This window comes from Urtica dioica, chromosome 9 (genome assembly GCF_054948205.1).
Source record: "Urtica dioica subsp. dioica isolate 48M chromosome 9, U.dioica_male_clone48M_v1_H2, whole genome shotgun sequence".
NCBI lineage: Eukaryota > Viridiplantae > Streptophyta > Magnoliopsida > Rosales > Urticaceae > Urtica > Urtica dioica.
The window spans coordinates 24,619,349-24,631,531 of record NC_142764.1 but is presented as its reverse complement, the minus strand read 5'-3'; the positions used below and the strand labels follow the sequence as shown (position 1 = coordinate 24,631,531).

The 12,183-nt window shown below is 33.7% G+C and overlaps 2 protein-coding genes across 2 annotated transcripts; one reads left to right on the top strand and one right to left on the bottom strand.

The window, feature by feature from the left end:
- Nucleotides 1–667: 667 nt before the first annotated feature.
- On the top strand, nt 668–3,543 carry LOC149386072 (GDSL esterase/lipase 5-like). The gene is made up of 5 exons (XM_089627471.1): nt 668–1,065; nt 1,557–1,678; nt 2,285–2,515; nt 2,812–3,067; nt 3,148–3,543. Exons 1-5 carry the CDS (start codon nt 810–812, stop codon nt 3,381–3,383), a joined length of 1,101 nt encoding a protein of 366 aa, XP_089483597.1. The 5' UTR covers nt 668–809; the 3' UTR covers nt 3,384–3,543.
- A 3,461-nt stretch (nt 3,544–7,004) lies between these two features.
- Nucleotides 7,005–9,967, bottom strand: STP12 (sugar transporter protein 12). The gene is made up of 4 exons (XM_089627470.1): nt 9,642–9,967; nt 9,232–9,557; nt 7,952–8,581; nt 7,005–7,685 (listed from the first exon to the last, which is right to left on the bottom strand). Exons 1-4 carry the CDS (start codon nt 9,772–9,774, stop codon nt 7,230–7,232), a joined length of 1,545 nt encoding a protein of 514 aa, XP_089483596.1. The 5' UTR covers nt 9,775–9,967; the 3' UTR covers nt 7,005–7,229.
- Between the last annotated feature and the right edge of the window lie 2,216 nt (nt 9,968–12,183).

Genomic DNA, 12,183 nt, shown 5'->3' with positions numbered 1-12,183 from the left:
AAAAACACTAGACCATAACCCTAACGTAATCTATGTTTTGTTGGTTATTAATGGTATTATATTTGTTAATCATATAGTAGTATTGTTTATTTTTTTTAACTTGATATAAACGTAATGATAGTATTATATAGCATTGTTATAACTTATAACCTGTTTATAATGGTAGTATATTATATTGTTTGTATTTTATAATGGTTTTGATTGTATTAAAAAATATGGGTAACGGATCCAGCACTTTTTACTCGGTGAATATACTCGTTTACTCGACCTAATTTAAAAATCAGATAAACGGATCCGGTTAATGGGTTCATTTTTTAACAGGGTCTGGGTAACCGAACGAGTGGACCCGATCAGACCCGAACCCGTTGCCATTCCCAGCATTTGAAATCATGATTAAATAAAGTCCCTTAATTATTGAAGTTTTATAGGGTATGATTAGTTTGTTTATAAATAAATGATCCAACTAATGTAATGGATAATCGATTTTTAAATTTCACAATATATAATGATATATACTATTGTTGCTATTGGCTACGAGCATTCGTATATGACCTCCGACACACGTGATATTTTTTTCTAGATATACGCCAACGTACTACAATAAAACTTACCCTTTTTTTTTTTTTTTTTTTTTTTTTTTTTTAACTTTGGACTAAAGAACAAAATGCTGACTAAAATCCAAATGCAGATAAAAAAGCTCTTTCTTATCAGCTCTCTAATTCTATCTATATATCTAAATCCACACAACCAAAGAGAACCTAGCAAGACTAAGGTGGATTTAGTTACACAGATCATATAGCGAGAGTGACATGGCAAGAGCTAGATCATTGAGCCACGTCATATGCCTCATCACAACCATCGTCAGCACCACGGTGGCTGAACAAAAGCAGCCGGAGGGACAGGTGGCAATGTTCGTGTTCGGCGACTCGTTGTACGATCCCGGCAACAACAATTACATTAACACCACCGCGGATTTCCGAGCAAATTTCCCGCCTTACGGGGAATCCTACTTCTCAGTCCCCTCCGGTAGATTCTCCGACGGCCGTCTCATTCCCGACTTCATTAGTAAGATTCTTTCTAAAGTACTAAATAAGATAGATTGATATTATTCTTGATTGATGATTCAATTTTTTTTTTTTTTTGTATGGTTGTGTGATGCTCTGTGTAGATATAAAAAAAATATTAGACAAAAGGAGTGAGGATGTAATTCCTTGAAATATGGTCGAATTTGTAATTAAGATAAATTAAATAGAAAATTGAGCTGATTTTGGGGTTATTGGATAGTTTTGTAGAGCAATATTGATCGCTATGCAGAGCGGAACCATATATTTATTAGATGAGTGATCTTAGGACATTTCATTTTTTTTTTTTTCAAAATTTATGGTCAACCCTTTCAAAAAATAAATCAAATCTAGAGGGGTGAGCTAATGGCTTTCTTTTACAAATACATACACTAGAAACCGGTGCTTTCGATTATTTGATAATAATTTTGATTAGAACTGCTGATGATAAAACTTATTTTCTTTTAATATAATTTAATTAATTACGTGGTATAGGCGAGTACGCAAAATTACCATTGATTCCTCCATATTTGAAACCCGGAGTCCACAACTACAAATATGGTGTAAACTTTGCCTCCGGTGGTGCCGGTGCTCTTGTTGAAAGTTATCAAGGTTTCGTAAGTAACGTTTTTCTTTTAATTCAATTATGTATTTCTTTAGAATCCAGATTTTGCCATGGAAAATAAAAATAGGTGGGAAAATCTGAGTGCAACTCAAAGTCATCTATTGTCTTTTGGTCATGAAATTTTTTGAGGGAAAAAAAGGTTAAGTCACAACTAATTTCCTATTATTGTTTGGACGTCTTTGGAAAGGTTGAAGTAGAAAACTATAGTAAATTAATAGGTTAAGAAAAGAAAAGAACCATACAGGTGCGAGATCAAGAAAATAAAATCTCGCACAGATCTTAATTTCGATTGAGATACTATATTTACCGCTAACATGCCGCAGCATTAATTTTACTGGTAAATCGTGTATTACATAAGTATTTCGCAGGTATTTGAGAATTCCGCGGTTTTTCTGCGTGGAAACTGCTGTATATTTCACTTGAACTTGGCTTTTCTTTTTCTTACTAACTATTTTCAAAAGAAAATTGTATCTACATCTTAATTATATTTCCTCAGATCTTCAACTATTTAAAATGGGGGGATAACATTTTTGGATAACATAATTATTGCCACTCGCCTAGTAGGCTAATTTATACGCTTCTCAATTTTTCCCTAAAGGTGGTGGATCTTAAAACCCAGCTGAGATATTTCAAGAAAGTGAAGAAGCAATTGATGCGTAAACTCGGGGCGGAGAGATCGAAGGTGTTGATCTCATCGGCCGTTTACTTAATCAGCATCGGGGGCAATGATTACATCTCCCCTTTCACCTTCAACCCCAGTTTCTATAGCAAATACTCTAAACAAGACTACATTGGCATGGTTCTTGGCAATATGACCCAATTTATTGAAGTAAGTAATATCTAATTACCTACTAGTCATTAATTCTAAAAGAGGTTAAGCAATTAAATGAATAACTTAATGCACCCTTAGATAAAGGCCATATTAAGTAATTGTAATTATCCATCAATCAAATCAATACAATGATCAGAAAGTTTCCCTATCAAATTCTCTATTTTTATTTTCCCTCCTAAAATTTATATTTCTACGGAGCCAACACTCGTTCGAAGATTTCGATTTGGAAATCTAACTTAATTTTCAAAATGGGATCCTTTATAGCCATGTTTGGCGTGTCCATTTGGTCATAGGGAATGTACAAGGTGGGAGCGAGAAAATTCGGATTGGTAACAATGCCACCTTTGGGGTGTATTCCCGGGATCAAGTTACTCGAAGCACGAAAAAACGGGGCTTGCTTCGAAGAAGCCACAATACTAGCAAAGATGCACAACAAACAACTTCCTAAACATCTCAAACTAATTCAAACCCGCCTCTCGGGGTTCAACTATACCATCCAAGACTTGTACCCTTGGATGACCGAGATACTAGAGACCCCATCAAAATACGGTAACTAAACCAATCAATTAAGCCATTCATTGATGATCAAAAAATTGTAATTTATATTTTCTTTTGTGTGTCTTGTCAAGGGTTCAAAGTTGCGAATATGGGATGTTGTGGAAGCGGACCATTCAGAGGAATCTTTAGCTGCGGAGGGAAGAGAGGTGTAAAAGAGTTTGAGCTGTGTGAAGATGTTGAGGATTTCTTCTTCTTCGACGCGGTTCATGCGTCTCAGAAAGCCTACAAACAACTTTCAGAGTTGTTGTGGAATGGAGATTCTGATATCACCAAGCCTTACAGTTTCAAATCTTTTTTCGAATATTAGTCGATGAATCACTATGAGCTTTGAAATTTATATAAAACAGTGAACCGATTGCGTATGTTCTCTTTCTTTTACCAAGAAAAGACCATCGAAAGTACTTAGTGTGGATTTGTTACAAACTTATAGAATAATAATAGAATTATAACGTAGTAATTTTTGATAGATTTATTTTTGTTAAACTGTCAGATTGGTAAAATCCAACCTAAAAGACTCATATGATTAGTTTCTAATCCATTTTTACCTTTATACAAAAGCTTTTTAAATATTATTTGGTGTCTTTATATAATTTCGTAATGATTTGATATAGAAACCCGTAGTCATTTCGTGAAAATGGTTTTTTTCCTTGATTTTGATTTTCCGTGTGAAGTATTTCAACACCACCATATCCCCCCTATAAAAAGCGTTTTGGGCATAATAATCATTAACATATATAGTCTATTTATCTATCAAATATAAACTAATATATATTTTGTTATTTCTCAAGTAAATTTACAATGTATTAGAATTTAACTTGTATTCTCATTCGCAATTTTATTTTCATCATCAACAAAATTTAATATTCTCTAAATACTTATCGGTATTGTCATCAATGATCGATATTTGCATAACAGTGGTGTTTTCATCAGTGACCGATATTTGCAATATAAAAAAAAAAAAAAAAATGCATGCATGTTATAGATATAATGTTGATTAGTGGTACCTAACTTAGTCTGATCATCTCATCACACACAATATAGCTCTTGGGTTCAATCTCAATGAGTAGCAAATGCTTAGTAATAAATTCGTTTTATTTCCATATAAAATGATTTTATTGGTGCACTTATCAATGTTTATGTTTAGGCTCCTATGTTTAGTATATATGATATAATTTAGCATTTGTAATCACCTAATTTTTCTTCAAATAATGAAGTGCATATTAATAATTTTATTATTAAAATCATAATTTATCTACAAAATAAATTAAATAGTGAGTATTTCAAAATAATTAAATTGAGACTGGCCACTGGGTGTAAAGTTTCTTATTTTTCAATAGGCCCGTGTTATTCGACTTCATCAGAGCATATAATCCACAGCCCACATTCATTCATGTCGAAAAAAAAAAAATAGAGAGACTATGCATGCATGTTATTCCTTATGGCTTCGCAATTGGAGGCAAAATATCAAAATATCTTAAAGCCATAAACAAGTCACAAAATTCACGTAGCGAATCTCGGACAAAGGCTAAGTTCATTTTTCTGTACATTTATTCCCTCCACAAAGGGGAAACACAATTTGCTTTGGTCACGCCTTTACCTATCCCCAGAAAGAGTAAAAGAAAAAGAAAAAGAAAAGAGACGAAAGGCAAAATATATCATTAACCCAAAAAAGAATAGCATATGATACTCCAAAGTCTTCTACATCACTAATTCCGGATAGGAATGAAAAGAGAGACAACTAACTAGAAATAAATTCCTCTTATCCAATTTGCTTTATCCAAAAGCAAAATCTAAGAGAGGGAAATTTAAAAGTTGTAACTATTTAATTTAGAAAGAAGAAAATATAAAGTGGGTTTATTCATGCTGCTATTTTTTTCTAGTTCATCGTAAAGCTCGTGACTAATTGACCCAACAACTCAAACTTTCGGTTCAAAATATTGGCCTACCTTAATATCATGATTTAATGCATATTTATCCACTTATTATTTCGGACATTGCTTTGTGAGAGTCACGGTGAAGCTTCTTTCGGACACACAAAAGTCTTGCAAATCATTATTACATGGGAGATAAAGAAAATTTTTCCACCTCAGCAAAGCATGTGATGTTCTGATTCCACCACTTGGGAATAGAATTGCGGATAATGGAAGTGTTTTCATTCATTTTCGTGGGATTTCTTTTTCCTTTTCCTTTTCCATTCCCTTTCTTAGAAAGTGCCTTCTGTTCTTCCCTCCAAAACTACTATCGATATTGAATATTGATTACTAGTATGGCTAAAACGTGTTGACATTACCCTATTTTTAATGTTCTTAATCATTTGTTACCTTTGAAATTTGTTTGGAGTTCTGTGATCATGATTACCAAGAATGGCACCACTATATAATTTTACAATGAATTGAAAAAAAAAATACTTGATAAATGAAGTGTTCAATTATTTTAGGATATCAATATTAATACGGACAGAAAATATTAATGTTATGATTTTAATTTTACAAGGTTGATTTTTAGCAATTTTTGTTTTGACTTGTCATTTTTTTTTCGTTTATTTCGCAATATATTGGCATTCACGATCTATAACTCTATTTTGTCTGTGCTTTGTTGATATTTTATAAAAAAAATCATAGAAAAAATATCGGTAAGCCTAATTTTATATTCCATCAATAAGCGATATGTTTTCTATAATCTCGTCTTTGAAAATTTTAACTTTTGATAAAAAGAAATTAAACCTATTTGTATTCACTGAATATATAAAAGTATATGCAATGTTACAATATGTTATAGCCGTTACGATAACAAAAAATGCTTCTAAGTGTACAAAACCAAGAATACTATTAAGAGAAGAAAAATATGTAACAAAACAAAATTAAGAAATTTTTTATTTATGAAGATATGGTTGTTAAAGTCTTATTAGTTCTTCCCCTCTCAATACCAAATTTACTTAATGAAGATACTTTTTTTTTAGAAGTGACATTATTAGTCAAAATTTAAAAGATAATTTTAATCTTTTGGTTTTACCGTTTATATTTTTTAATGAGTTTAACATCTTTAATTATATATGATGGAGATGAAGTTAGACAATAATGAGCAAGACACAAACAATTTGTTGTAGTAATTACAATTATGGTCAAGCAAAAGATATTTGCATCCTTTAAGAAGCGAAGCAGAACTTCCATGCTCACTTAATAAATGATGGACCAAAAATTTAAGCCACCAAAGTGTAAACACATAACAAAGACTACATATTTCTATTCAAACAGACAAACTCTCTAATTCAAGCAATTGTAGTAAGAACCTTATTTACATATTTCTGAAACTGCTTTTGACTTGAAGTATAACATCTTTTATAAATATGAATGCGATTGAAAGACAATTATGTAAAGAGTCCCTAAATGACAGACAATTTTCTGTGAAACTATCAGAGCCTTTGTCAAGTTGACTTGCAAAGTCTTCTACGACTATAATAACTATTGCATCATGTATTTATAAACGGTGAAACAAAACCACAAACCCCACTAATTAAATGGAGCGATTTTGAATCCCAGTTTCAATTCCAACCAACCGACAAACACTCTAATTAATTTAAGGCACTGTAAAATACTTATCAAATATATCTTTTTTTGCGTAAAAACACGCATTTATCAATACAGTACATAAACTACTAATTATCACTTGATTATCACAGATTTCTAAAAGGGAAAACTAGGAAACAGAACCGAGAGGATCAAAACAGAGGATGTTACATGTCACAATGATGTAAGCTTTTTTATCTTTCTGAAACCCCCGACACAAATGACAAAATAACATCCCAAAGATTTGGAATTGCAGTTAACTAGGGCAAAAAAAAAGGTAAGAAAAGACGATTTATAAAAGTACATAGACGAAATAACTTCAAATTTTTAGAAGAAAAAATAGAGAGGAATTGAAGAATTAGTTAAATAAAATTACTCGGATTATATTAATAAATTTGATCAACATATAATTTTTTTTTTCTTCATTCTCTCCAAAACACAGTGTAAATAAAAAAAGTAAGTCATAAATGAACACCAACCGAATCAATAAAAGACAAATGACAACATGAATAACAATAATTATAATAGTATGTACCCCCACTAAACAAATCCCCCAAAAGACAAACAAAACCCCTCCTTGTTCTCAATCAATTTTTGTGACCGTTGGGTCTGGCGGGGAAATCATCCTCGGTGACGTACTTGGACCAGAACCAATGCTTCTTCCAGATTTGGCTCATCTCCTCAATTGGGATTCCTTTGGTCTCCGGCAAGAAGAAGTAGATGAATACGGTCATCACGGCAACAAAGAAACCGAAGAAGATGAAGAGCCCGAATTTGAGGTGGCACAACATTGTCAAAAAGACTTGAGCCACGATGAACGTGAAGAACATGTTGACCGAGACGTTGGTGCTCTGACCGGCCGATCGGACCTCCAACGGGAAGATCTCACTCGGCACAAGCCATCCCAGTGGGCCCCACGACCACGCGAAACCCGCCACGTACGTGCAAATGAACGCCACGACCACACCGGCGTACCATTTCGGAAGGTTACCGGGATCTCCGTTCACGCCGAATTTCACTCCGATAAACGCCGCAACAGCAAGCTGCAAAATCAATAAATAAAAAATTGTACAACAAATATATATATGTAAGCAATTTCAGCAGATGTAATTCCAAATATATTGTGCATATAGATTTAAAAAGAACAAAACGGACAAAAAAAAGTGAAACAACGAATTCGAGGATCCAATTCCAAAAATAAAGGTTTGTAACTTGATTAAGAAAAATAGATAAATAAAATAAATCAATTAGGGAAAGGTAATTAGAAATAAAAAGAACTATAAGGACTAAAAAGCAAATAAAACATTACCTGACAAATAAGCATTTGCACACCGCCGGCGAAGAAAAGAACACGGCGTCCCAACTTGTCAACATAGATAATCGAGGCAACGGTGGCGACGACGTTAACGATTCCGGTGATAACAGCAGACATGAGAGAAGCGTTGTCTCCAAATCCAATAGTGCTGAAAAGAACCGGCGCGTAAAACATAATAACATTGATCCCAGTAAACTGTTGGAAGAACGGAATTAGAACCGCCATGGTGGTCTGAGGCCGGTAACGCCTCTCGAGCATGGTCTTCCACGGCTGCGACACCTTCTTGGACTCATCGCTGGCCGCCACGAGATCGTCGAACTCCTCGTCCACGTCGGAGATTCCTCTCACGCGCCTGAGCATCACGCGCGCCTGCTCGATCTCGCCGCGCTCGATCAGAGAGTTGGGAGTGTCGGGGAGGATCAGAGCGCCGACGGTGATGATCAGAGCCGGGACCATAGCGCCGCCGAGACTGAGTCTCCATCCCCAGCCGCCGGGAATCTTCGCGAAGAAGTAGTTGAGAACGTTCGCGACCAGAATTCCGATCGTGATCGAGAGCTGGAATCCGATGTTCAGAGCTCCTCTGTATTTGTACGGTGCCATCTCCGACAGGTATAGCGGCACGGACTGTAAAAATTAAAATTAAAATTGACCGCATGGTTAATAATAATTGAATTAATTGGGGTGTGATGTGAGTGACAAGTTGTGTGAATATTTTATTTAGGTAAATGTAAAGGAGCTGTCGAAATGCCAAAATATTCCTTTCAATCGCTGTTAGAGAGAGACTAGGAATAAGATGTTTATGTCATGTGCGAAGAAAAAAAAAACAAAGTGGTGACTATTTTAAAAATAATAAAAATAAAATAGTAAGGAAGAAAGTGGTGAGTTTGACTTGGTAAAAGTACACACTCCTAGACAAATTAGCTTAATTAGTTTCTACATCTAATGAGACCGGTGTTTAAAAAAAAACAAACTGAGGAGACTTTTTTATGGTATGCCCTAACTTTTAGCATAGAAGATTAGGAATAGAGCTAAAAACGAAAATTCAAAAATTTAAAAATTAATATCGCTTTTAGAAAGATAGAAATTAAGGGGAAAAAAAATGAGAAACAAAAGTAAACAGAAATAAGAGTAGAAAAAATATAACAACAGTTTTGTCATATTTCAAAAAAAAAAAAAAAAAATTGTCAGATCTGTAAAGCTACCATCATTACAAAAACGGAAAAACAGATCTATACACACATATATGTGTATATATATATAGTATAGGAATATACCTGATTGGCGAATCCAATACCAAAACCGAGGAAAATACGACCGATGATAAGCATCTCGACATTCTGTGCGAAGCCGTTAAGAAGAGCACCGGCAAAGAAGAGAAACCCGCCGGCAAACATAGACCTTTTCCGGCCAAACCTTCGAGTAATATCACTCGCAACAAGCGAAGAAAGCAACGCCGCTAAGTAAAGCGACGACGTGAAAAGAGTCAGCTTCACGTTGTCGTATTGGCAGTACTCATTCACAACCTTGCTATCCCCGAGCTTCCTCCTCAATACCTCCGGAAAAAACTTCTTCAAAAAAGGGTTCATCGACGTCACACCACCTAAACATATAAAAAAATAAAATAAAAAAACTGTTAGAAATGAATAAACACACGTGTGAATGGAGGAATTTGGGTTGTACGGACCGGAGATTCCGATATCGTAGCCGAAGATGAGACCGCCCATGGCGGCGACGATGCACGTCACGGTGACGTAAGGCGTGAGGTTTCCCGGATAGGCCTTGCCAGGCGCTCCGCCTGGGACTCCACCGACAGCCATTTTTTTTTTTTACTTAATTTATCGGTGGATTTAACAAGACCTAATTCCAGAGAAAGACTCGGAGGATTTTTTTTTTTTTTTAAGGAGATTTGTGAGTAATTGTGGGTGATACGATGATGGAGAAGAGAAAGCTTGGAATATATAGAGATTTTTTTGAGAGGTGTGGGAGAGAGAGGGTTATATATAGCAACGATGACCCTGCTTGCATATATATTATGGGATACATTTACACACTATTGAGCTGTCAATTAAAGGACCTTTATTTATTTATTTTTACGAGAAATTAAATTAAATACTACGACGACTGTAACTAATTTGTCCGTAAATTATCGGATTCTTGATTTCAATGCTTTATTAATGTAAATTATGTATTAGGAAACTGGATATTCATAAAATATTGTCGTGTTATTTTTTTAAGATTTTTTTTTTTTTATGGCGCTCAAATCGTTAGCGGATAAGATTTTGAAACGGAAGAGAAACCACTAAACAATCTTTTGATTTATTTTTTTGAATGAAACCACTAAACAATCTAGTTGGCGATTTTTTTTATTATTTGTATATTTACTTCTTTAGGTTTTCAACTCTCTAGTTATAGCCGTTGGATGGCCATTCGAATTGGGTAGAAAGAAATAATAAAATAGAAATCTGACGGTGAGACCTCAAGAATCACATTCATTCAATTCAAGTTCAACAGACATTATTATATTTCAGGCGACGATCATAAATGTCACTTTAATTTATATTTATTTTCTTTTTCTTAAAATTTCAAAAGCATTAATGATTAATGCTTGAGAAAATAAAATACAAAACAGAAAAAAGGAAAGGGTAGTCAGTCGGTAACGCTATATGAGTGACTAGAGGGCGTTTTACAACTTTAATGACATCTTCACACGTTGGAGATTAGTCACATTACCTAAGAAAAGATTTGCTATTTTACCCACTTTGATTTCCTGTGCCTGTCTCAGGGCTGAGTCAGATAATGCCATTATTAATATTAATCTTTTATTTATTTTTCCTTGGTGGCCCTAGCTGTCGATTTGGATAAATATTGGATATAACTTACGGAAGTTGGTCGCAAACAAATAACATCGACGACAACTAAACACAGCTTACATACAATGATTATTACGATAACATATAATTAATGTGCCTTTAATTAGGGGATACAAATCTGTTAAAAAACAATACTAACGATCTCATCTTCTAAGAGAGACGTGCATGCGATTTTTTTTTTAAATTGGATTACAGCGAGTGGCAGAGCTGTAAATTGGTAAAAGAGTGGTGATTTATTTTATCCAAGAAGTGACAATTGTGTGGGTATCAGATTTAGATATGTACGGTACGGTCTATTCTAATTCCAAAACTCTCGGAAGATTTAGATATGTGGTGATTTCTGTATTCGTATTTTTGGAATGTTTGTTTTTTAGAAAGTATATTTTCCTTGCATATAAAACTATGTATTAACCGCGATGGACTTTATAAGGTTGATCGGGTAGTAGCAAGTGAAATAATATTGTAGGAATTAACATTTAAAAAAAAAAGGAATTAACGCAACGATTACAAGAATATTTTGAAGACGTAGCTTCCTTTTAGGAGCATGAAAATTCAAGATTAGGCGCGCAAATACCACAGTGATTTGTGAGCTTTATCTTTCTTGGGAAAGTTTATTATTATTTAATTTTTTAATTTGGATAATGTACATATTTAGAATATTCGCTCTGAGCTAAATTATATAATACACTTCTACATTGGGAATAAAAAAAAGGGTAAAGATTACCAATGTTTTCCTTATTTTATTCGTGCATCACTTTATTGTGGAAATAAACTTTCCTTAAAAATGTTTTTAAAATATATAATTAAAAGAGAAGTGCCAAAAAGAGGTTTATCGATTAACCCCAAATACTGACATCTCTATTATACGATAATGTACTGTTATTATATTTATTTACGCATATGGTTTGTGTATAATTTATGATGCAATGTGAGTCTTGACGGTGCAAATAAAATGCAACCTTATCCAATATTTTTGACAAAACGTGAACGAAAAGGTTAGTATGTCAAATAATGTGCATTTTTGCAGTTCATGTGATTTTTCAGCTGAACATATCTTGACGTATATCTTATGTTTGATTAAAGATTCATCCACGTAATTCCTGGTTCCAGAATCAATGACGTAATAAATTGTGTCATTAAATTACGTATATATCGTATACTTTATATATAGATAATAGACCTATCGCAAACAAATAAGAGGTTAACGTTACCAAATCTCAGGAAGTCTCGTAATCACTTGATTTATTAAGGTGATTTCCTTAAAATAAAAACTAAATAAATAAAGCCATCATATTCCCAAAATATACTTTTAATTAACACTTCCGTAAAATGAACACAGACGATTAATTATACAAG

Coding starts and splice junctions, on each gene's coding strand:
- LOC149386072 (XM_089627471.1), top strand. CDS start 810: ATGGCAAGAGCTAGATCATTGAGCCACGTCATATGCCTCATCACAACC. Junction 1,679..2,284: donor TTGAAAGTTATCAAGGTTTC/GTAAGTAACGTT, acceptor TTTTCCCTAAAG/GTGGTGGATCTTAAAACCCA. Junction 2,516..2,811: donor ATATGACCCAATTTATTGAA/GTAAGTAATATC, acceptor ATTTGGTCATAG/GGAATGTACAAGGTGGGAGC.
- STP12 (XM_089627470.1), bottom strand. CDS start 9,774: ATGGCTGTCGGTGGAGTCCCAGGCGGAGCGCCTGGCAAGGCCTATCCG. Junction 9,558..9,641: donor CTACGATATCGGAATCTCCG/GTCCGTACAACC, acceptor TTATATGTTTAG/GTGGTGTGACGTCGATGAAC. Junction 7,686..7,951: donor TGCAAATGCTTATTTGTCAG/GTAATGTTTTAT, acceptor TTGATTTTGCAG/CTTGCTGTTGCGGCGTTTAT.